The sequence below is a fragment of the Callorhinus ursinus genome, unplaced genomic scaffold (genome assembly GCF_003265705.2).
Source record: "Callorhinus ursinus isolate GAN/ISIS: 27379988/994484 unplaced genomic scaffold, GSC_fseal_2.0 scaffold83, whole genome shotgun sequence".
NCBI classification, from domain to species: Eukaryota; Metazoa; Chordata; class Mammalia; order Carnivora; family Otariidae; genus Callorhinus; species Callorhinus ursinus.
Window position 1 is genome coordinate 723,026 of NW_027397145.1, and position 25,329 is coordinate 748,354.

Consider the following 25,329-nt stretch of genomic DNA (forward strand, 5'->3'; position numbering starts at 1 on the left):
GAAACTTTGTAAGTACTAAAAAATTGATGAGAATAAGGTGGGGATATCCTGCTCTTTTAAACATTGCAACATTCACTGACTCTGTTTTGTGACATTTCCTCACTGCCAACCTAAGCGTCAAATGGTCCAATTGGAACAAATCAAAATAAATAAAAATCATTGTTGAGGAGAACTGGGACAACCTTACTGAAAACACTCTGGAGATCTGCAATATGAGGGTAGAATCCCCATTTTAAGAGGAAAAAATAGTGGCTCCTCCCCCTCAAGTTCCAGAAGCATGGGGGATGGTGAAGTGAAAGCCGTGGTGATGTGTGCCAGCCCTGAGGTTAGCTAGCAGTCAAACACCGAAAAAGAGAACTCTTCTTTCCTCTGATCCTGAATGAACCTCTTCCAAACCCTGTACTCGCAATCAAAAAGTCCTGTCTGCTTAGAAAGACTGGAACTAGGAACAAAGAGATTTCTAAAAATCATGCAAAAGAGCCAAAGTAAATGACATACCACATGGTTAAATAAAAGTTAACATCTATTAGAGGTGAGGGTGGGAAGAGTTTGCCAATTACATCACTTTAGAAAACAAAGAGCTAAATAAAAATGACAAATCATTCTGTTGAACATGCTGGGCCCCTTTCTTGAGGGTCTCCCTCCCTTGCACTATACGCCTTGTCCTGTAGTTCAGACCTACCCCAAGTCTGTATCCCCTGGAGCCCTGCTCTTCACTACTTGCTCTTCAAAGTGACTACAGGGCATATTTTATCATATTTTATCATAGTCCCATCAGGAGTCTTTAAAAGAATGTCACAGACAGTGAGGAAGGGGGCTTCTGACTTTTCCTTCCCTTATACTTACCACAAATCATGGCTAGAATTTCCACCTCAAGCTCCTATAACTAGACAGCCCAACTCTTCGAAAGGGATCCAAGGGTTAGACTGATTCCGCCTTTAGCCCAGAAGGGAATCTGGTTTCCTTTTCAGGAAGTACCCACCTGTTCTGTGTGTGCCTCCCAAATCAGAAGCCCTGCAGAATGTAGGGAAAACTTTCTTTGCACCCCACCTACCTCCTCCAAACAGTGACACCCTCAGCTTTAAGTTTTCATAAGCAAAGTTTCTGCATTATTTTTATTGGAGTGGCGGCTGTCAGATGTAGAAGCTAGTCCAACAGCTAGTCTGCTGTTCTCTACAAAGGAGGGCCACTTTAGCAAGAAAAAACCAGTAACAACAATAGCAAAACCTTCTCGGGATTCACCCAGGAAAGCCTGGAACTGTAATACTATGATCTTGAGATATTTTTATGGCCATATATCAGTTTTTAGAATATAATAGTCACATACATTTAAATACACTGAAAAATTTTCTATGGTGTGACTTTTGCAGGAACCTTGTCCCTGAAACTACTTGTTCCAAGCCTCCTTCTATCCATCCTGAAGGTAAATGAAAGCATCAGCAAAGATAAAATGAGGAGAAAGCAGAAATAAAACTTCCAGCTCTACTTCTAAAGGTTGGGGAAAATGTCATGCACATAAGGCCTCCACTGGTTTTTGAATTAGAGGACAAAACTGGGATTTTTTTGGTCTAATAATCTAATCTTCTGTACGAAGACCCCATTAAAACTATTCTGAAGGATCACACTTGAGCCACATTTTCATTGGTAACTTCATTCTCTGTCTACCACTCCAACTAACTAGAAAAGCAGTTCTGAAAGGACCTTTAAGCACAACCTCTATTTTCTGCAGAAGATTCTCTTCAATGTTTTGTCATGCACTCTTTGGTAAGTCTTCCACTATCTTAAACCAACTTCAATTTTAAAACGAAAGAAAACAAAAAACGCTTCCATGGGAAAGGGACATGATTTATGGGAAAACTTTTTCTTTTTCCTCAATTGTGACTGGCTAGGTTAACCATCATACCATCAGAGAATTTTAAAAACGACTCAGGGGCACCTGGGCGGCTTAGTCAGTTAAGCGTCTGCTTTTGGCTCAGGTCATGATCCCAGGGTCCTGCTAGGTGGGGAGGCTGCTTCTCCCTCTCCCACTCCCCCTGCTTGTGTTCCCTCTCTCGCTGTTTCTCTTTGTCAAATAAATAAAATCTTTAAAAAAAGTAAATAAATGTCTTTAAAACACATTTATTTCTAAAGATTTTATGTGAATGACTTGCCTATCTTTTTGACTTTTTTTTAAGATTTTATTTATTTGCGAGAGTGAGAGAGAGAGAGCACAGGAGCAGGGGCAGAGGGAGAGGGAGTGGGAGAAGCAGACTCCCCGCTGAGTAGGGAGCCCGACCCGGGGTTCCATCCCAGGACCCTGAGATCAGGACCTGAGCCGAAGGCAGACGCTTAACGACTAAACCACCCAGGCACCCCAATAAATGTGTTTTAAAATAAAATAGAAAATAGAGTTTTCCAGTGCGAGAGAGCACACTTAAAGCTTGCAGCCAATTAATGATCAGGCAAGAATACCTGTTACTGAGTCCTAAAAATGGTTTCCATCGATCAAAACAAAACAAAAAAACGCAAGAGCAACCAGATCCCCCCAAAGACACTGAAACAAAAGACTGATCTGTTTATATAGTCACATGAAAAATAAACATCTTTATTTTTTTGCCTACTTTATTTCATTTTTTTCAAATAAAATTTAAATCTGTACAAAGTATACTGTTACAGTATATATTTTGTAAGAATCAATGCCTAAAAGAATCACAATACTTCAATAAGCAGTACAGCAGACCTCGCTAGTTTCAGCTTTGATATTGAACAAACTCAAGCCGGCTGATGCACAACACATTTGCTTGGTTTCCACATGGTGAGTTCCCAGCACTGAGATGGGAGAACATGACAGCAAGTATGGTTATATTACAGCCCGACACGCTGCGCTTCTTCATGTGATAATAACTGCACATATTTAATACAGAATGCTCAAATTTACTTTTTAAATTGCATTTGCTTACTTCTTAGTTGGCAAAATTCAGCATTCTTAATGGGGTCCCCAAACAGTGCAAATTAATGATATTCTACTGTATAATTGGCACATTTCCAATAAGGATTAACTTGTAAACTCAAAGAATATCACAACTTTGTCCTAAATTTTAACTAATATACATCTGGTCCATTTAACCAAAGTGTTTGGAAAGATATTAAAGAACAATTCTATTTTTGAAAGGATACTGTTTTGACCATTCTTTAGAGAAGTAAATTTTTAAATTGTCATTAAAATGTTTTACTATAAAAATTTTACAAACTTGATTAGAAATTTCAAGATTATGATTCACAGCAGACAAATACAAACTTTATATTCCAACAATACCTACTCTTAGACTTTCAAACAGAGCACAACCATGTCAGCCGTGTTAACTAAAATTCTGAACAGTGTACTAAATTTATAAGTGGTGCTGGGTCTAGCAAGTGTAAATACACAGTATATTTTAATGAAAAGAATTGTCTTCTTTATACTTTATTTGTTTTCCCATAAGGAAACATGAATGTTTACATTCTTTAATAAAGTTAATCTTACATCAGAATATAACTTAATACTGTCAGCAACAGGGACCACACACAGTAAATAAGAAGCACATTTAAAATAAGTCTGAATTCACATAGATTAACATTTGTTGGTTAATAAAATATCGACAGTATTACAATCTTACAATATTTACAGTAAGAAAAATCTAGAGTAATATATACCTTTCACAGCAGGATTCCTTTTTTTTTTTTTTTAATTATTTCTTCCAGTTTGGGATTGTGTATACATGAAAAGCTCAAATAAAGCAACTCTGCAATATAATCTTAAAATAATGGCTACTGGGGGGAAATTCTATCACAACCATTGAAAATAATGGTGACTTTTCACGGAGTCTGTGGCATCTGAGAACCCAGTTAATTAACCAAAGTCTTGCCCCAACCAGCCTCAGTTACCCAGATTAAAGCTGCAGAACTCCGGCCTTCCCTGACTGCTGAAAACCCAACAGATTTTCTCAACGTGCTATAAGAAAAGAGGGAAATAGGTTTCAATTCACACCTCATGGCTGGAAGCCTCTGGCCAGTGCATATTCTCCAACTTATGCTAAAAGGGCCCATTTCACCTCCAAAGCAACACAAGAGTTCCCCTCTAACTACAGGGCACTTTGATATGGAGCTCACTCATTCCTCAACTCTTGTGCATTAAGATAAGGCATGAACATGGCCCATATAATACACACCAGCATCTTACCTGGGACCAGGGCAAAGAAACAGACTAATGCAGTTTGCACTGAGGTCAACAGGGAAAATGGGAAGCGATGCACATTTCCAATTAGAATGGCAAGAAGAAGACCCACATCCCTAAACTGGAATTTGGCCAGGGCCTCAGAGTTAGCACCCCCTCTCTGAGTACCACAAGCGATTAGGATGTGTGCTCTGGGCCTCCTCTAAGAGAGAGCATCTACAGTAAGTAACACCATGTGGGACATTAGTTCAGTGATGACTCCCAAGAAAACAGATACAATTCTTGAATCTGGGGCTGTCCACAGCACCTGAGGTCACTCATCTGAGCTGTGACCTGTCCCAACCCTGCTTACTTTAAGAGATCTGATGGGCACAGAGCACTCAGGGATATGGCTGCTGGCTACTTTGGACTCTAGATCTCACAGGTAATCAACAGGTATCTGGGATTGAATTAGCAAACTGTACCATAGCTCCTTAAACAGACACTGTCAGGTTTGAAATCATGTCAAGCATGAATCTTCACTGTCAGGTCAGAAATCAAAGTGGGTATCTTCCCACATCAGCCAAGGTTATTTTGTCAAAACCTTAGAGGAGTTGGACAGTTTTTCATGTTCCAAGTGATTAGTTTACTTATTTCAGTCAAGCTGGATTGACAAACCAGACTGATCTATTTAGTTAGCTTTGTTTTTTTGATTCTTATGTATGTGTTAACCCAAAGCTGTTATATTTGGGCTAAATACACTGACAGAGAAAATTCAAACAACAAAAGTTTTCAGCAAACTTCTGTGGTATTTTCTTTTTGGAAGTCAATGCAAGATCTAAAGGTATTTCTACCCAACAAAGTCTGTTTAAGTGTTTAATGTTATTTCCTTTTTGGTCCTATACAGAATGCTATGACTTCTATATAGGTCTGAATGCTGCTCCATGTAGATTCCTTCTGTATATCTAAAAATATATACTTTTCAGTAGTTCAATACATGGTTAATCTTCCCACAGAGGAAGATTTTTGTAATCACAAGTTGCAAAGTAGAAAAAAATCTCCTTTCTAAGAAAGGAAATATACTTTCCTATTGTACACTTTTGAAGAAGCCCAAAGGCATGCACCAAAAATCATTAATGAAAACTAATACATGCACTAAAATGGTGTAGAGTTAGGACTTAAAGTGCTGTTTCTCAATTTTTAAATTTGGAGAAGACATTTTGTCAGTTATTGACTCAAAGATCTCCCCCCACCCCACCCCACCCCACTCCATGGCATCAAGAGAGAAAAGTAAAAAGTATGCATAAATCTTTAAACTATTCTTTACATAGGGGAAAGGACAGATACAACAACTATCCTATTTATAAACTGGATTCCCAGTTTTAAATAAAACCAATATTTACTGGTAAAAATTGTCAAAGCTAATACATCCAAACAAATGATACTAGTAAATAATGTTCTACATAGAGAATAATTTACTTTGGTTTTATGTACCTTCTCACAAATAATACTGGTGTCCCATACATCACCAAACTGATGTGTTCCAGCAAAGTTGTAAGGCAAATCTTTTTTTTTTTTTCCCAGTGACTTCTTTTTTCCTAATAGACAAAACTAAATCTTTTGGTGAGGAAGGGGTTAAGATAATGGCTAACCCCTTGGCATCCTGAGCATTGTGGTTTATCAAACTCTACCCTGCTAGAAGCTGTCAGGCACCCTGACCCCTGCCTTGAACCAGGAATGGCTCCCACGTCTAGAGATGCCCTGACTCCTTATAAATAGCTCTCAGAACATTGCTTCTTTTTTCCTTCTGTCTGGATGTCTAACAAAGCTGGTTGCAATGTCACATTTTGCTAGTAGGGGCCACCATCTAACAATAATTCCAATCTGAAATGTTTTAAGCCAATAGTTAGTTCTTAATTTTATCAATTAATTGCATTAAAATTTCTCTATAGAGTTTACTTAGAGCAGAGATCCTTAACTTGGGTTTTAGATGTGTGATGCCCCTGAGGTTGTATGTAAAATTATCTGTGTATGTGCATTTTTTTTTTTCTGGGGAGAGGGTCCATCACTTTCATCAGATTATCAAAGGTTTCTGTGATCTCAAAAAGGGGTTACAGGGACTTAGAGGGATACCCGTAATTCATTTTTATACTAGGGTTGGGAAACGAGGGCAGAAAACTAAAAATGGCCTCAAAAAAAAGGGGCCAAATTGCTGATCTTTTCCCTTTATTCAAATTTGGGAAATAAGTGCTTCAACCTAGGAAAAATAATTAATTAAGCTGATTAAACTCCATTAAAAAATAATCAAAGCCACTTTTTAAAATATTTTCATTTTCCATATATGGTAAGTTTAGTCTCTAAGAAAAGGTTTGGAGACTGAATTTTTCTCTTTTCCCTAAGGAAATTCATAAACACAATGCTGATCATCATCCACATTTAAAGATCTGACAACCTAAAACTTAAGACAACTCTAATACTATAGCCTTTAATTTACGATTTTGAGTAAAGGATTATCTAGAGTCAAATACACATTTGTCAACCTTCATTCCCCAAAACTGGTCTATAGTTAGACAACTATCGGGCACAATTCCACTAGATAAACCTAAAATTTGAACAATGGAAGTTTAACTTTCTATCCCAATTGAAAGCAAAACCACAAGGTTCTACAATAAAGGCCAGCCACAAACATTCACACTATGTCATAGAGGTCAATACATCACTTAATTATCGACAGAATTTGCAAACATGAGATCCAGGATGACTACCAAAACATGCTGAGAAGAGCATGTCAAGAATTAAAACAACACCCTGTGGCGACCCCCCCCAATAGAGAAACACACTCAGGCATTCCAAAAATAAACCAGATCTAAAGAGAGGCCTCTCACTTGTTAGAAGTATGAAGCGCCCAAAAGGATACGGGAAGGGAATATAAAATGAAATAATTAAATAACGTACAAAAATTAATTTTAGCCAAAACGCATTTCTGTTCTATTGACAAAACTATCAAACTTTTTTTTTTGCAATTTTGAACACTGTGTTGCACAATCTCACTGAGACAAAAAATATGTTCACAGGTACACATTTTGTTCTCCTATTCTTCCTAGAGTACATCTTGAGGTTATAAGAATTCTTCTAGTTAAAATAAAGTCTCTTATCCCTTGCCACCCTCCCCCCCTCAAAAAGTGAGTGAACCTTGAATTCCAAAAAGGAATATTCATTTAATGTAATTATTTCAATACCCAGTTATATCATATAGACCATGATGAAACTCTATGAGCATTATGGAAAACTACATGAAAGAGGGAGCTGCCACTTGCCACCCACTTCACCTCCAGCTTTTTAAGCCAATACCCAGCTAGACTCAGATCTCATTGACTTCAGTGAAAATAAATCAACACTCCAAAACCAGGCCATCTCAGGCTGGAAGCTGGATCTCAAAGACATCGTTTCATATACATATATATATATTTTTTTCTATCCTAAGCTTTCACTTTGTCTATTTAAATAGTTTAATAAAGCTCACATTTACAAAGGATTATATTGGCAAATAAAGGCCCATATTAAAAATTTTTATCAAAACAAATTTTTGTTCTACATAGCTAACACTAAGAAATATTTTCTCGGACTTATAAAGCATATTTAATTGCATATAAGTTTTGCTTTGGGTGGGATATTGAAAACAATTCTGTAAGAAATTAGAAAAGACTAGAAACAAAAGTGAAAGTGACTAGTCTTAACTTTCCCAAAAAATCAAGTGCAAAGATAAATAGTGCAAATAATGAAAACTAGAAATTTTATAGGCAACTTTACATCTTTCCTGCTTTTGCACTTTTACATATTGACAACTTTATAAACCCTAACAACTGTATGCAGCATGGAAATGGGCTATCATTTATCTCCATTGACTAGACTCAAGGAATCCTTTCAAAGGCAGTCATTTAAATCACTGGTTCTTGACTAGGTTTGGGAATTCACTTTTTAAAAAAACAATTCCTAAGGGAGGGGCTATTTAAGAAGGCTCTGCACAGACTTAAACAAGTTATAGAATGTAACTGTATCATAATTTAAAATCGGTAGGATGGGAAAAGCATACTGTTAACTCTAAAAAATAAATTATAATAAAAATAATTTTGTTAATGAACTTGGCATTTGTAAAAAAAAAAAAAAGTTACTCTCCAGATACAAAATCAGAACCTCTTTTTTAGCTATCTAAGATATTTTATCACTAATGTATACAGATTTGGGTAAAATGAAATAATCTGTCAGAATCAGAGGATAAGTCTATATTAAACTAAAAAGGAGTCCAAATACACTTGAATTATGTAATTTAAAAAACAAAATATTATAGCAATTCTTTATCTTAAATAATTAAAAATGTTCCTGGGATACTGGGAACAGAAATCTAGACACTATCAGTTCACCCTACAAAGAACATAGGAACTTCCAAGATATACTAAATTATATTATTATCTGCCACTTGGGAATTCTACAATTTTAAAATAACAGAGAAAGTGGGAATACAAACAGAAATTTTAGTTTTGGGAGGTATGTTGTCTAATTTCAGAAATATAGTATTATTGAGGGTCTCATAAGGTCCACAGTCATAAATGACGGGACTGCAAATGTAAAAGAAATGAAAAAGATACCTAAAATTGCAGTTTACTGTTTTTACCTGGTTTACCCTTCTCTTGTAAGAAATTAATGTGGACCAAAGGCTCAAGGTTCTGTAAAATCAAGGTATGATATGGATCTTTGTGAACTATAAAATCAAATGATTTGATCTAAGGACCATTTTGAAAAGTAAAGCTAAACTACACTGAAACATGAGCCCAGGAAAATAACCTGTATAGTAAATATTTCTGATAGTTTAAAAATGATAAGTGGAAAAGTTTGAAATTTTCTTATCTTCTTTCCCTCAAAATAGTAAGTCCCCAGTACCAACATGCTTTGACCAGAAAAGCTGTCATTCCACAATTGTGCTACTTAATTTGTCCGGAAAAGCAAATATCCTACACCTGAAAGCAGATTGTATAATGCATCATCATCATCATATCTAGCTACAGACCAACAGCTTTCTCATAACCAACAAGGGACCCATTTTCTCTGGCTTTATTGAAACTTCCTTAGTGAAGATCAACTTCATTGTCCTTAGCAAACAACGCTCATTTAAGACTCCACCTTAGTATCTTTTCCTACCTCCCAGTAAAAATTTCTCCCACTTTACCTCCAAACCATTCCCTTATATAAATAACTCTCACACTCCCATTCATCAACACATTGAACGGTTCTTCCCTTTCTGCTCTCAAATTTCCAAACCAGTAAATCTCAGCCCCCTGTAACTTACCTAAAATACACATACTTCTTACTCTCTTCAATACACGAATTTCTTAACAATTTCAATGCCCTTCAGATTGCCAGTTTAAGACTATGGGGGAAATAGCACTCAGAAAAACTGCCCAATTACTTCATTATACAGAAATCTTTCTGGGATCAGTTAGCTATGTTCTAAGGCAGGAGCCAGCAATTTCTTTACTTCCCTCTTTAAGGGGTAAGTTTCAGTGTCACTGGCAGGCCTATGGTAAGGAGAACAAAGGAGAGAAAACAAAGGAAAAAAGAGGATGGGAGGAAAAAAAAGCCAAACGTATATGGTAGGGAGGTAGGTCAAATGCCATCAACAACTACCTACACTGGAAATTGCCAATCCACTCCAGCTGAATCCCAATCCCAACATGTGTCTAATAATTCATTAGCTGATGCCCATCACTAGTTGAGCTAGTCAAGGTGAATACCTAAGACACCTGTCCCCTAAGTTTGCTACTTCACAATAAGGACACCTTAAGTCCTCTGAGGATCCTTCTGTTTTAATCCAGTTTAGACTAAAACACATGTTAAGAAGAGTACTTCCATGATTCATAAAATTCCAGAATATAAAGGTTTGGTCCTTGAACTTGGAGGCCTCTTGAAATATTAAAGTGCATCCTAAATCAAGAAAATTAAACTTTTAGCTTAATTTTCCCCATGAAATGCTATAAAATTTTAATTAATAAGCAAACTGCTAATAGTCATCAAAACAAAGTATGCTTTCATGAAAATTCAAAAATCTTGCAATTCCAAAATGAGTAAAATATTTCTGGTCCTTAAGAATTAACTTTATTTTACATAGAGGATCACCACCATGTTTCTACCTATCAAACAAGACAATTTTCCACAAAAGCAAAGCACATCAGGGAAAAAAAAAGAAAAAGAAAACAAATACCAAACATAATATGGGGACAAAATAAAAATACATGAGTAACTGTATTTTTTTTAAGAAAAATGTTTCTAACAAACAACCTTTGCCATACTCAGCTTTCCTAAAGACATAAATTGCCTAGACCATTCAACGTCAAAACTTGGTAGTCAGTTTAGCAGCTGTAAGATGACAAATTGTTGGCTTGAAACCAATCATATCTTTTACTTTTCACTTGGTCGTTTTTGCATTATGGAGTTCTACCTGACACGTTAATGCTAGTTTAGATGATCTTCACTTAACCCATAATGAAATTTCTGTTTGAAAAGAGCCTGTCAAATGGCCTAGGCCTTAAATTTAGGTTTTTAGGATCAAATAACTCCCCAAATATTAAAATCAGGTTTTCTTAAAAATATATTGCAAATTCTCTATGGTAATTAATGCAGCTGGGTGAAAAGAGTGATTTTAATAGCAGGGATCATTTTAGTTTCATAGTGTAATCCATTACAAATGGTCTAAATTCAGTTAACGTGCAATTAAAAAAAAATCCAGAAATATAATTTGATTTAGAAATGGATAAACTTTTACAGAAAACTTTACACAAATAACTTCAGTGAATTTGCTCACCTAAGCAATTCCAATAAATTCTTTTTCCTATTCATTCCACTCTCAGGAAAAAGTATTTATCACTCCAAATTATTAAGATATTCAAATTTAAGGATATTCAGCTATAAATGTTATACTCAGAGTTATCACCAATTGTTCCAAACCTAAATTGCTGAAGATTCCCTTTTCTTTTTTAGCATCCTTTTACATAGAAAGCAGGATCTCATTCTGATATTGAAAAACTCAGAAAAGGGAAAAAAGTCATTAGATTTGGTATCTCATTTTTTTAGTGGGGGAAAAATATTAAAAATACGTTCACATGTAAAATAAAATGAATTGTGGAGCTATGAAAACAACTACAGCAACAATCTCAGAAATCTCCATTCTAAAATCATCTAGATGTGTGTGTGTGTGTGTGTGTGTGTGTGTGTGTAAAATATGAAAAAATGAGTGGGAATATTGAAGAAAAGAGAGTGAACCACGTGTGGGAGACAGAAATAACAATCATGCCTATGGTGGGTTCACCATGGCTGGCATATAACCCAAATTTGTCATAAAAGAAAAATATGTTTAGAAAGTTTCAATAGTGCCAAATGCAAAATGTTAAAGCACAGAAACAATGAATGAGATAACCCCCACAAACATCAAGTTTCATACGAAAACAGGAAGAAAAAAATTGACATATGCATCTTTTTTAATATACCAAATCTGAATCGACTTAAACATTATATAAAGTGCTTGGGCCATGGTTACCCACCCAGATTCTCATTATCAACGGACTTATCTCTTCCCCTCCCTTCCACCCAAATTTAGTACAGTGTTCCTGCAGAAAAAGTACAGCATTCCTGTATTAATAAGAATAAGAAATGAAAACAGTGAGTACAACTGATATAGATCCATTGACTTTTATTACAAATGTACTTGATCACTTGGCTTCAAAAAGTTTAAAATCAATACCCTATTTTCTGTATGCCAGTACAAAGCAAACTGTTTTACAAATTAAATACCTAAAAATTTGACAAAAATATTAAAATTTGATGAAAAACAATTATAAAAATCCTTAATCTCTCTCTCTTCAAAAAAGGAGGCAGTCTTCCCAGTCCTATTATACAATATTAATAATATTCACCATTTTTAGAATAGGTAGCTAAATTATATTTTTCTGTTAGCATACAAAACTCTTAGACTAATAGATTTCATTTGTATATGCTCCAGTTAAGTTTGTGAATGCCATTTGATTGCAATATAATCAACTATCTTTAATTGAGTCCTAATTTACACTTATTTAATAATTTGCATAGTTTAAAAGGGATAAAGGTTATTCTACAACTAATTATCATAGGCTATTACAGTGCTATTTTTCAAGGCAATAAGTATTTGCTCCCAAATGAAATTATGTCTTCTTTAGGCAGGGGTTAAAATTACTAGCAGCTTTCTCCATTACCTGAAAAATCAAATTGGAATAGTTATCCATCTCTAGATGTGAAGACCTAAAAAACCTATCAATATATTTTCCACTTTGAGTCAAATTTCAACCCCTGCATGGGACTAGAAAGTGAGACTTTCAAGGTTTTTATTTCCCTGTTGGTTTTGGTTTCTACTCTCCATGGCTTTTAGGAAGCTGGGAAAGTTTGTCTTTCCTGACTCACATTGTCTCTCCTTTCCATTTGGCAAATATTCATCTACCTTCAATCTGTATCTAGTAGAGGAAAAGCCGACATGGCTTTTCTTATGAACTTCCTTTGTTGTCAAAGGCATGTATAATGATTTCTACAGTTCTGGTTAGTTAACTTTAGCTCCCTCTGTGGCTGGATGACTGCTGCTTCTAACATCAGCATGATAAATAGGAGGCACAAATAAAAAGTAGCTTAAAAAAAGATTTGGTGATTTAAAAGAAAAAAAAAACGAACAACACCAAACACACACACATATATGGGCATTTCAAATCTGGTGGCTGATCTCGGATTAAATTACTTGACAGTGTCTCTCATTTTAAAGAATGTCAATATTGCAATGCATTTCAAGTTTTCTTTTATACTTAGGCAAATAATATAGTTTAACCAAGCTCTTGGACCTTAATCGTAAGACAAAGCAGATTGTTAAAAATAAGGCATACTTGTCAGGAATTAAGTTTTGTTTGCTTGTTTTTGGCACATTTGATCATACTGTCTTCTATGAGTAACACATATGGTCAAATATACCATCTCCTTTTTCATTTCAGCACAAACAGGGTTTACCAACTAGTAAAATAAAAACAAGGAAAAACTCCAACATAAAACACTGAGATAAGAACCTTGGTAAAGTACCGAGCACCTGGGAGGAAGGGTGAGGAAAGGATGAAACAAGTAGAGGGAAGGGAGGGTTGGGAGGGTGCTTGGGGAGGTAAAGTGAGATGCAAAAAAGAGCATCTTTACAGTCACTTAGTCTTTTCTAAGATCATCTCTTAAGTCTTAAAAGATTTGCATGTGGATTTCTTTTTAAACCCACTGACCATAAATCAGACACTGGTTTCAAAATCTTAGTAAGATTGTGTTTAACTGTTATAGTGTAAAGACAATTGCACAATACATGTGCTTATTGATCCGGTAGGATTCCAAGCAGAATCTGAAGTCTGTAGGTAAGAAAGGCTTCACTTTAGGTAACTCTGACCCTAAAGAAAACCTCATGAAAGAACTCGCATCTCAAAGAAAGGACACTTTGCCTAAGTTTGCTGTGTTTTTGTTGACTTGCACTACTTATTGCTGGCTACTATGAAACACTGATCTAGGCGTACTCCAACAACCTGTAGTACAAGGCTTAACTTTAAGAAGCTATAGTAAACAAGAGACAAAATCAAAGCAATTCTCTTTCCTAACTAGTAACAGCACAGAGAATGCAGTCTTTTCCATATCACAGTAAAAGTACAGTGAACAAAACAGCTCAACAAACCTTAAGACAAAAAAGTGCAGGTTATTAATGTTTACATGCAGTTGATAAGCATTCCAAATGTCACATTATGCACTGTAAAAGCTCAACTTTACTATATGGAAATAAGAAAAATGCACCTTGGGGGAAGGGGAAAGCAATTTAATCATTTCCAGTGATTTTTGTAAGTAAAGAAATTCCTAACTATTGTACGGTCACCTCATATTTAACATTGTATGAATATTAAAAGCAAACAATTTAATGGGAAAATGCACAGTACAATGGAAATAGCTTGTTATTCAACACATACAGTAGATCTCAAAAACAAAGACAACACACTCAACCAGGGAGCTTAAAATATCAAATCAAAACCCAAAGAACCAGCAGAAAAAAAAAAATCCTTCAAAAAGACAACTGTTTCACCTTCCTAGGCCAATGCTTTACAATGTGAGAAGCACTGATACCTTCCAGCTCCTACAGGTGGTGTCTTCTACATACAGCAGTAAGATCTATATGGCTGGATTTGCCAAGAAACAATTCCATCCCCAGAACTCTCTATATCAGACAAGATCCTTTTTTTTTTAAACCAAAATACTTTCTACAGAATTCCAAACCAAAATGTACTGTTTAAGGCATCTTTTTTTATAACATTTTCTCTTCACTCAAAGATGATAGTCATGCAGCAGTTTAATGATAAAAATATATTAATATTTTACTATACAGCAGCAAGAAGTTAGTTGTCAATTAAAAGCACACAAACATCTTTAAATGAAAACCTGTAAAAGACTATCGTTACAAACAATTTCAGTTTGGAGGACACCAGCTTGGTAAAGTGCTCTCCTAAGCTTTGCATTTTCATACCCTACACCTTGAATATATGAGTTATAGGACATACTTTTGATAGAAGGCTTGTACACTTGGGGAACACAAATACATTTAGCATATAATGTAGCCAGTAATAACTAGCACCACAGCTACATGGAAATCCTTTACACATACCAACTTGGCTTTCACTTTTAAAATGAAACTCAGAATCCATGGCTCAGTAGGATAACTATTAATTGTGTTGCTCTGCTTTTTAACAGGTCTACGTAAGTTAATAGCACTGGCAAAAATCAAAGAATAGCTTCAGACCTCTTACTAGTTTAGGAGACAGTGCTAGTGACCACAAATAGACTCGCTACCTGATGTCCAAGTACAGGTTCACTGGAAATTGCTGCACGTTAGTTAAGTTTTTAAAATCTTTCTACACATAATAAAAAAAATATATTATGAACGATACATCTCATATACACAATAATGACAAAACACCTACTCAGTCAAAGCAAACAGATGCAGAAAAATATTATGGGAGATTTCCTTTATCTTTCTTTCTCTTTTTCCTTTTACTATTTGAATAACTTTGGTTCCAACCGTAAAAATCACAACTTAGCAAATTTCATTTAAATGCCTTTTTTAATAATTTCTTCATGTTCACAGAAGTTTCACTGACCATTTTTATGTTTAAGGTCCAGATGCAATGCATATTGTATAAAAGAGAGCACTTATTGTTTACCTTGCATGAATTAAACCTACGTACCTTTAACTCTACAAACTTCTGCATAACATTTAGACAAAGCTCAGACACACAGCATGCCTAGCCCTCATATATATACACATCTCTAATCACAGGTATATAGGGTGTCAAATATACTATAATAACCTCCATGTAAGGTTTGAAATTTGGTAACAAAATGAGAAAAACTAAAAATATTATTTTACGTGTTCTAAAATATCTCTTTTTTGTGCTAAAGTCAAATGTTAGCTCAACATGAAAAGGACTTTTATATAATTCAGCAATATTATAATCTTGACCATTTTGCAAACACTTTTAATAATAATAGCTTAAACGTGTACAAAAGTTCTTGGTTAATTAGGGAAATAAACACTCAGTTCTTTATATTTTTTAATCAAGTAGGAAACACAGTTCATATAATGTTATTACTTTTTGTATTTTTTTTGTTTTTTTGTTTTTAGCAGCTGCTTACTGTTTTATATGGTGGATAAAGTGGACAACATCCAGCGATGGGTGGCAAGTCAAGAAGAGAAACTGTCAGTTGGTGGAGGTTCTGTGGGTGGTGCTCCCTTGGAGTTAACAGTTATTTTTTTTTTTTTTTACTTTTTTACTTTTTCTCTCTTTCTTTACAGTATATTTTCTGTGTGTGGCTGTGTGTGTGTGTGTATGCATGTGTGTGTGGGTTTTTTCCATTCAGTTTGATCAATCTTCTTCCCCTTCTTCCTCACCCTGCAGCAACAGGGTGGCAGCGGCGGTCTCCTCCTGCTGCTGCTGCTGCTGCTGGTGGAGCTGCTCACAGGCAGCTCGCTTCTCCCTCTGCTTCTCTTGAATCTTCTTCATCTCCTCCGAGTACTTGCAGAAGGTGTGTCCGAACTTGGCCCACACCTTGTAGGGCACGGTGATGGAGTTGCGGTAGGTGGGCTTCACCTCGCTCACTCGCATAAACACGCCGTACTTGTTGGAGCCCACATCGAAGAAGAAGCGCTTGTTGTCCACAGTCAAGGAGGTGCCCTCGGGCAGCTCGGCCGGCTCCTCCTCCACTCCGTAGTCATCGATGAGCTTGGCCAGAGCGTCGCGGAACTCGATGAGCCCCTGTGCGGGCAGCGCAATGGTCTGGCCCTGCGTGGAGCCCAGGCCGGGCCCCCGGTTGACCGTCTGGCGGATGCGCAGGAAGCGGCCGCGCTGGTTCTCCTTGAGATCCATGTAGTACTTGCGGTTCTCGCGCACCAGGAACTCGCTCTTGAGCGCCCGGCGCGGCTCGTCCTGCGCCTGGGCCAGGTCGGGCGGCTGGCTGGGGCCCAGCTGCGCGTAGTGCTCGATGAAGTCGCCCAGGTAGTCGCGGAACTCCACGGCCACTGACATGGAGAGAGTGAGGCGGCTCTTGTTGCCGCCCGCGCCCACCTCAGCGATCTTCAGGAAGCGGCCCTTGGCGTTCTGTTTCACGTCCAGGTAGAAGCGCTTGTTCTGGATGTCCACCCGCTTGGAGGCCAGCTCCTGCGTCTCGTGCTGCAGCCCCCCCGGGGCCCCGCCGCCGCCGCCGCCGCCACTGCCGCCGCCGCCCCCGCCGCCACCACCGCCCCCGCCGGAGCCCGAGCCCGAGCCCGGGTGCCCCAGGGAGCCGCCCGAGCCCAGCGCCGCACCACCCTGCTCGCTGCCGCTGTCTCGGTCCGCCATGATGCTGCGCTCCGCCGCCGCGCCGCCGCCGCCGCCTGCCGCTCCGCCCGCCGCCTCAGTCGCCTCAGCCGCCGCTGCTTTCCCTCCCCGGCTCCGCCTGCTGCCGCCGCAACCCCCACAGCCAGTCAGCCACTCTCGCGAGATCTGCGGGAGAGACGAGACCCGGTAACAGGGCACTGACTCCCCAGTACAGTAGCAGGGCGCCCTACTGTACGCGCCCACCCGCCCGCCGGCACGTGACATGCGCCCCCTCCCTGATGCCAGCCCCCTGCCCGCCCGCCCGCCAGGCGGCGCCCACCCGCCGGCCCTCACCCCACACCCCTGGCTGGGGGGGGGTGTGTGTGTGTGGGACGCGCCGCGTCGCAGCTGCTGCCGCCACCACCACTGTGGCTGTCGCTGTTGGCCAGACCCTGAGCGGCCTCGGCCCAGGGAGTTGGGGGACCAGGGGTGAGAAGGGGACTGCCATACTAATCACAGGGAGCAGGCCTGAGTTCTGCTTTCCAGTGACCCCAAAGAGAGGATGTGGGGGGAAGGGCCTGTGAAGCGCAACTGAGCCCGCTGCAGAGAGGGGACACCGAGTCACGGCCACCCCCTTCCCTGTGGGCCCCAGCCAGACCCAAACCCAAACCCAGACAGGCCCACCCACTGTCCGGCTGGGCTGTCTCCTACCGCAGAGCCCTGGCCGCAGAGGCGGGCAAGTAACAGGAGAGAGAGGTGGTGCGGCGGTAACCCTTAGCTGCAGAAGGGGCTGCCTGGGATGAGGACGGGGCGCCGGCAGCAGTGGCGCGGAGCAGCAGACACCTAGCCCGTCCCTCCCCTTGCTCCCGCCGCTCCCCCTCCCCGCGCACGGCAGCGGCTCTGGCCTCAGATGATCCCGCTCCCCCCTCCCCCCAACCGCAGCCCCGCACAGTCAGTCGGGCGGGCGGGCGGGCGGGCGGGCGCACTCACCGGCGGGGGGGAGCCGAGCAGAGGACGGCAGCCGCACCAGGGCCGGGGTGCCCGCAGTGCCTGTTCGCGTTGTCTCTGCCCTTCCCCCCAAGCAACAATCAAAAAGAAACCCCACACTCACCCAAAAGCCATCAACCGGCCCCCTTTGGGACCACAACTGCCTGCCTGCCTCCCCCTCCTCCTTCCGAGATTTGGGGAAGGGGGGCACCCTGCTCAAGGCTGAGCCCAACCTGGGTTGCCGGCCAGCTCTGCAGATGAACCAGGCCCTGCCGAGCCTTCGGCCCCCAACCCACTCTTATTCCCCTCTGGAAGGACCCAGAATGGAAGAGAAAACCAAGCAAGATTTAGGAAATTCACGAACTAAAAATGTCAGGAATTTCCTGGGAAACGCAGTTCCTTACGGGTTTCATTAACGCAGGTTCGCTCGCCCCTTTTACCCCACCTCCCAGAAACTCTTTAAGTGTCAAGGAGAGCCCCCACCTCTCAAAAAGTAAAACATTAAGTGATTAATGGTTTTTAGGTGACAGCTAGGTTGCCAACCACGAATTAACCAACGAATCTTCGGACAGTGACAGCTAAAGGGGGTGTCTGGTCTCCGAAAGGGGCTCGGAAATAAATGAATTCTATCTCCCTAGATCTAAGGCATAATCTGGGGCCTGTTTTCTTTCTCCTAGATACACAGCAAATGCTCATACTCCCTCCCTGCAGTCTGTAGTTCTAACAGTTGAGGGAAAGCTAAGGCCTATCTCCAGGGGAACCCCGGCCAATCCCCGTACATTCTCCTTAATCACCTTCTGCAGGGGGCTCAGGGGATACAGACCTCACAGCCTTACTCCTGGCTTTCTCAAGCATGAATTGCTGCCTCCATCCTTAGAAGAGTGTCTGTCCCATCTGTGGGCTCCATTCCCACTGGATATCCCTCAACCCCCAAAGTAAGGAGTCTTGCCTCCCTCATTCAGCCCCAGAGACAGCTGAGTACATAGTTGCACAAGCTTCCTGGAAAAGAAAGGGGTAGATCAAGTAATGATCAAGAAACCCAGACCAGTCTAGTACATAAGCCTTGTCAATGCCTGAGCCCTGAAAGCCCCCGAATATATCCTTTCATCACCTAGGCAAACCTGCCTGCTAAGTATTCACAGCTTCCCTTTTCTCTTAGCAAGGGCCCCGTTCCACCCAGCATTAGTTCCTTTGGCTCTGGGTTGATGTTAGCTACTTCCCGCTAAAGAGCAAGAAACAGGGCAAAGCACGATGGCTACCAAAGAGCAAACTCGAGTAGTCCTGTGGGAACGAGCCCCAGAACCATTCACCTGTCCGGTGGTCCCTGAAATTGTTCCCTGAAGGAGAGGCCCATTCTGAGAGACAGAAATCCAGACTTTGGGCCCCATAAAAAACTTCTCCTTAGTTGGGGGGGGGGCATCCTCCAGTATCACGTGGTACCCTTTTAGTGCTGATTTTTCTGAACTCCCTCCCTTGTCCCCAAGTCTGCAGGGAAGGGGAGAGAAGAACTGTTGGCAAACTTCAAGACCGCGCAAAATTTCAAGTGAGAAAAAGCAGTGGCTCCTCCAGGCTCACACAGTAGCGATCAGGACCCTGGATAGACCCTGGCCCCAAACTGGGACGGAAAGGCTGAGTGGCAGGGTCTCCACACAGAGCAGGGCGGGGTATTACGTTCCGAGCTGTAAAATGAGGCTAAGATCTGTTTAAGTCTGATCTAGAAGAACCGCTGCTCTTCTTCTGGGGTTTACCTTGTGCAGAACCAAGCCCTTGCCCCTTCAAGAGAGCTCACAGCAGCAAGAAGCCCAATGGGATTTCGAAGAAGGAGCACGCGCCTGCCGGTCCCTGTCATTCTTCCACACTAATGACTGCTTCCTCCAGGACAGAAAACTAGGGTTTAAAACTGCCCATCTTCTTGGACCAACTTTAGAGTCTAAATTCCTTGCCCTCTGTTCCAAACATTTAGATCCAGGGGTTCTGAAGCGGTTTGAGTTTGGGAACACCCTGATTTTCTGAAAAGGTGTCTGTCACCAGAAACTGAGTTCTTAGTTCCCCAGCGCAGAGGCAACTGACGAAGTTTCTAGACAAAACACAAATTAAATATCATTTGCATGCTTACACTGGGAATTTTAAGCCCAAATCAGCAAATGACTGAGACCTGAATCTCTCCACACATAAATATGCACTTACTTATGTTATACTATGTTATATATGTATAAAATTTCTGTCATTATATACCAGTTTCTCCCCTATTTTACAAGTGTATCTAAAAGATAAACAAGGTTAGCAATGGCTTTTCCAAAATGATTCAATGATAAATTGGATATTTAGTATATTTTCACTACTCAAAAAGTTAATTTCAGGATAAGCCTGTTAACTGTGGGGCTTTGGTCAGACTAGGGAGGGCATGGTGGTGAAAGGCGGCTTTCCTTAGGCTACAGAACACAGCAGCCTTAAAAGGCAGTCTGGGAACAATGAATATTGACTCAGAGGAAAGTCTTAAAAAGTTTAGAACCTTAAAAAGAATTTCAAAGTTAGATTTGCATCCTAACATTGAAACTCCATTAGAAAATCTGTAGATTTGAAAAGACTTCTAGCCATTTGCTAATTACCTAATATACTTAGTAAATGAAAAGTCAGTTCTAGTGTCTAGCTTTTTGAATTTGTTATTTTGAAACAAACAGTTGTAAAATTAAACTGATGATTTCAATACAATGTAGGAAAGGCAAAGGGGAAACGAAATATATTAATATGTCGCAAAATATAGGTGTTAATTAAAAATCGTCAAAAAATATTCCCTTTCTACTCAAAGTTTGCTTACTTTAAAAAATCTGATAAATATCTTTAGATTTCTTGTGCTCTTTTATTAATACTACACACAGATTTTGAAGAGAACAGAGATTGCTTTATTTTTAATCCCACTATCTCTATGTCGTTAACAAACTCTTACCAACAAAAAATTGTTCACGAGTGAAACAAACATTAGGCAGAACAAGAAGGAAAAAAGCCTCAGTCTTCGTCAGCCTGAACTACGGGTGATTCTGAAATAATCTAATTCAGCTTTAGTCTTTAAAAGTAAAAATTAACACACACATTTATAAAATAAACTTGGAGGGAGGGGATCTACCTCTGGGTAATCAACCCTTTTGATTATGGAGTTCCCAACAGAAACAATATGCTGATTAATAGCACAGATTTCCAAAATAAAAGAGAAGCAAGAACATTAGAAATTGTGTTTTCAAGTGCTACTTAGGTTAAATGCATGTCTTAAACTAGACAATTATATATCTTCAATACCCAAATCATTAAAACTAACTGGAATAATGTACTGCAAGTGTTCAAAGTGGAGGAATTACCCATTTCTTCTCAGGGCCAACTACCAGGAAAATGAAGGGTAAAGTAAATGTTAACGTTTAACAACAACAAAGACAAATAGTAATAGTATTTCATCAATCATTTTTTTTAAAAAGCAAATCGTCCTTCTATAGCTCACCTAATCTTTGAAATTATGCCTCTCCAATGCTATTTTAATGTTTAAAGATATGAATTAAACATTCAAAATCTGAAGAGAACAACCCATGTGATAGAATCCTCGCACTTCACAAAATGTTTTCATTTTAAGCATTTGCAAAAGAGTTAAATAAACGTAGCACACATTCTAAATTCGATCAAAGATTCCGAGAACCCGACATTTTATGTACCCAAAAGGCCCAAACAGAACCGATGCAAATGTCAATAGCTCACTCTCTTCCGGCTGATACTTAAAAGGTTTTACTAGTACCCAAAGGAATGAAATCAGCAACTCTCCACACTCTAGTCAACACTCCAATTTTCAAAGCCGCAATTCGCAAACGTCAGTTTGGGCTGGAAGCAGTGGGGGTCTTAAAGTAATAATAAAAAAAAAAATCCTTTTCTCCTCTGATAGTCTACCAAAAGATGTCAAACCAAATTCCGTCTAAAGCACTGGGACCTCCCTTCCAAGGACACGGGACACAAGCATAGGCACCGCTGCCAAAAAGCTCTCCAAAAGCACCTGGCCCGACAGAACGAATTAGAACCTTTAAGAGGGTCCCTCACAGACAGCGGAAATGAAGTGGCATTAATTCAGGGGTAGACAGCAACGAGCCAAAGAAACTTGCTCTATCCGGACTTGGGCCTTTCTCTACCCAAGTTCAGAATCAAGGCAGATATATTTGTGGGGGTCCCTTCTACAGACATCTCAGCCGCCTCCGAAACCCACTGTCGCTCAAAGGGAAGACCCTCCAGCTTCGCATCCGTTCCCTTTGCCCCCGAACAAAGGCAGAGAAGACTGTTGAGCTGACCTAGCTCCGTGGGGCAGCAAAAATGCCTTGTTCGGGCCACCCATCCTTGGGCCTGCCTTCATCTGCGATGTCAGCACCAATGTATTATTTTTTATTTTTACAACGCATCCTGGGCGGGTGTATGCATTGCGGGGGTGGGGGTTGAACAGAGAAGAGGAGGGGTTGGTAGTGAAGCCTAGAACCCTCCTTCCTCTCCCCTCCTGCCAGGGTTGCTGTGCAGGGAGTGTCGGCCACATTTGGCGCACTGTCCCAGGCCCGGGGCTAAGGTGGCCAGGGGAAATGGGGCTTAGGAATTGCTAAGCAAACGGCACCACTGGTGGTCTACAAGCGTCGGCGGAGGTAGGATTATCTTTTTTTTTTTTTTCTTAAGGGGCGTGTGATTTTTTCTTTTTTGGAGGTGGGAGTTCGTTCGTTCTTTCGTGCGCTACGGGGGTGGGGGGGATGTTGCTGCACTGCCAGAGTCCCCGGAGGGAGGGTGCTAGGATGTCTACAATGGTACAGTAATTATTCCTGGGGCATAAGAGGGCAATTAGAGGGGACGGGGTGGGCGGCACCTCGAGTTGTGGCAGTGGCAGCAGGGAAGGTCGCGAGGGGCTTACCCGGGCGGGCGGGCGCTGTCCTGCCGCAGGTGAGGGAGGGCGCGGGCTGGAGGGAGGGAGGGCGCGCGCTAGGCAGGCGCTAGGCTGGCGCGAGGAAAGGGGGAGGGGAGGAGGGGGAGGAGGGCGCGCGCGCGCACACCTGTCCTGGACAGCGGCGCGAGCCGAGCGGCGCCTCACTCGGGCTCTGCCGGCTGAGGAGGAAGGAGGGCGGGCTGGCAGGCGGGGGCGGGACGCCGAGGGGAGGAGGAGGAGGCGGCTCGGATGGCTGGCTCGGCTCTCCCTCGTTCTCCCTCCCGCGGGCAAGTCCGACTCACACCCTGCTTCTCCCGCTCACTCACAGCCCCCTTGGCTCTCCCTCCTCCTCCTCCTTCCCCTGCGGGATCCGCTCGCCGCCGCCGCAGACGGCAAGTCGTGGCAGCCAGACGTCGGCGCGTAACCCGGCGCTCCGTGCGTGACTCCGAGCGACGTCAGCGCGCGCTCCGCGTTACCCACCATCTCTCCCCCATCCTCCCCCCGTGGCTCGCGCCCTCCGCCCTCGCGTTCCTCCGTTTCAGTTGCCGCGGCGGCGGGCACGGAGCGCGCTCCCTCCGCCCCCCTCTTGCGCGTGCGCGCGCCTTCCCCGCCGTTGGCGCGTCAACAGCCCACGGCCCAGGCCTTGAGGCGCGTCTGAGGAGGGGGCTGCCTGTGGCCTCTTTGCCCGCACTTCCTCCACTCACCGCCCGTGGCGCCCCTAGGAGGATTTACCCTCGTTGGGCTTTGAAGGCTGGAGCTAGGCTCAGGCGGGGCTAGAACCCCGTAGGGCCTGCATCAACTCCAACTTAGGGCCCTAAGCGTCGTTACCGGTGCAGCTACCACCCTGTCACCCTCTCCCCCGCCCTCGTTCCGCCCGCAAGTCTCAGGAGGCAATAGGCCTTTCATCTCCCGGGAGGGTCTCACCTTGGCCTTCAGACGCCCGCGGAGAGGGCTTGAAGGGCAGAATTAGCATAAAGAAGAAAGGCGAGACCACGTTCAGGCTTTAGCCCCAGGAATCCTTGACAGGAAGCGTGGGGCTGCTGCCCAGCCTCCCACGCAGTGTAGGTGAAACTGGGCCTCTTTGAGGGACTGTGACTAAGGACAAAACCCTGATAAATATTATTTATGCGTCCTTGGTCTGAGAGGGAGAAAGTGTAAGAGACGAGTTAATTTTCATAAGTTGGTACGCAAGGGCGAAATGCAGAACTATAAAATGTTCTTTAAGAGTTTTCTTGAAATCTTAGCAAGTTTGACAAGATTTTTGGTGCACGGTAACTTTTTTCCTCACTTTGTATGCTGTCACATCTCCCTGTGACATTGCCTACGTGGAAGATGGATCAATTAAAAATTATCAGCTGCAAATAAATAGAAAGCTGCCGTACCATCTTTATAGTTATTTAAATAGGTCTCAGAAAAGTCAATCTGTAGTTTAGGAAAATTTAGTCACTGTCCTTACTTATTTAACTGAGTGTATTTTATTTTGAAGTTACCTTGCAATACACAATAAACACCGTTTTAATAGGCAACATTAGACTTTTAAACTACCTAATTTATTATAGGACCAGACCTTTTTTTTAAGGAAGCTTTATCTAGTTAAGCCTCTGAGGCAAGTAGGAGTGAGATGAAATTAACCGCATTTTATAGATGATAAAATCGAGTTACAAAAATATAAGTCGGTTGTTGGGAGTTGCAAGGAGTCTGTCACCAATAGAGGGAAACACCTTAGGTATGTTATTGCTTACTTTATCCACTAAGCCAGAAATCCCTCAATTGTTTACTTCCGGGTATCTTTGGATCCCCCCCCCCATGTATTATAGGCAGTGCCTAATGTCTGAGAGAAATAAATTTAGGAGGTATTCCTGGAGACCCCAAATCACAGAGGACTCTAAAAGGTTTGAGGTTAGAATTTTCTGCCCTAGGAAACTACAGCTGAGCAATAAGTTATTGTGAAACAATCAAATTCCATTCTAACAGCAAAATGTTTATTAATCCCTAGTTAGAGGTAAGAAAAATTTTGAGACAGGTTTAAGAATGATGGGTCATTCTTTTGAATTGCTTCTTTATTCACCTCATCTTTAGGTGGCAGCACTACTATATAAATATCTTTAAAACTACAGTCTTTGGCAACTTGATATCCTAGAAGAGTGTTTTGTCCTAAATGCATCCAACTCTATTGTGGAGATCAGAAATATGAAATCATCCCTGAGAATTAGAATACTTAGGAGGTTCTAGAGGAGGAAGAACAGAAAGGCTTTCAAAAGAGGTTAATACATGGAGTTACTGAAAGAAAATATTCGAAAGTTTTTAAAAAGTTT

The 25,329-nt window shown here is 41.3% G+C and overlaps 2 protein-coding genes across 8 annotated transcripts in view; both read right to left on the reverse strand.

Annotated features, from left to right (window-relative positions):
• The window catches only part of PURA (purine rich element binding protein A), a 64,063-nt gene extending 39,989 nt beyond the window's left edge, over positions 1-24,074 (reverse strand). For 2 of the 7 annotated variants that reach the window (XR_003204473.2, XR_012376748.1), the window contains exon 1: positions 23,003-23,535. Coding sequence is in view for 5 of the 7 variants with exons in the window: in XM_073887839.1 (XP_073743940.1) it covers positions 16,168-17,139 (972 nt within the window). In the remaining 2 variants the exon portion in view is untranslated. Of the gene's footprint in view, positions 1-11,892; positions 17,284-17,808; positions 18,346-23,002; positions 23,536-23,938 lie in introns of those variants that run through there. The other 5 variants (XM_073887839.1, XM_073887840.1, XM_025852265.2 and 2 more) reach the window with 5 other exon arrangements.
• On the reverse strand, positions 2,569-11,754 carry IGIP (IgA inducing protein). Its single transcript, XM_025852284.2, has one exon. The coding sequence runs from the start codon at positions 2,889-2,891 to the stop codon at positions 2,730-2,732; it is 162 nt and encodes a 53-aa protein (XP_025708069.1). The 5' UTR covers positions 2,892-11,754; the 3' UTR covers positions 2,569-2,729.
• Positions 24,075-25,329: the final 1,255 nt, after the last annotated feature.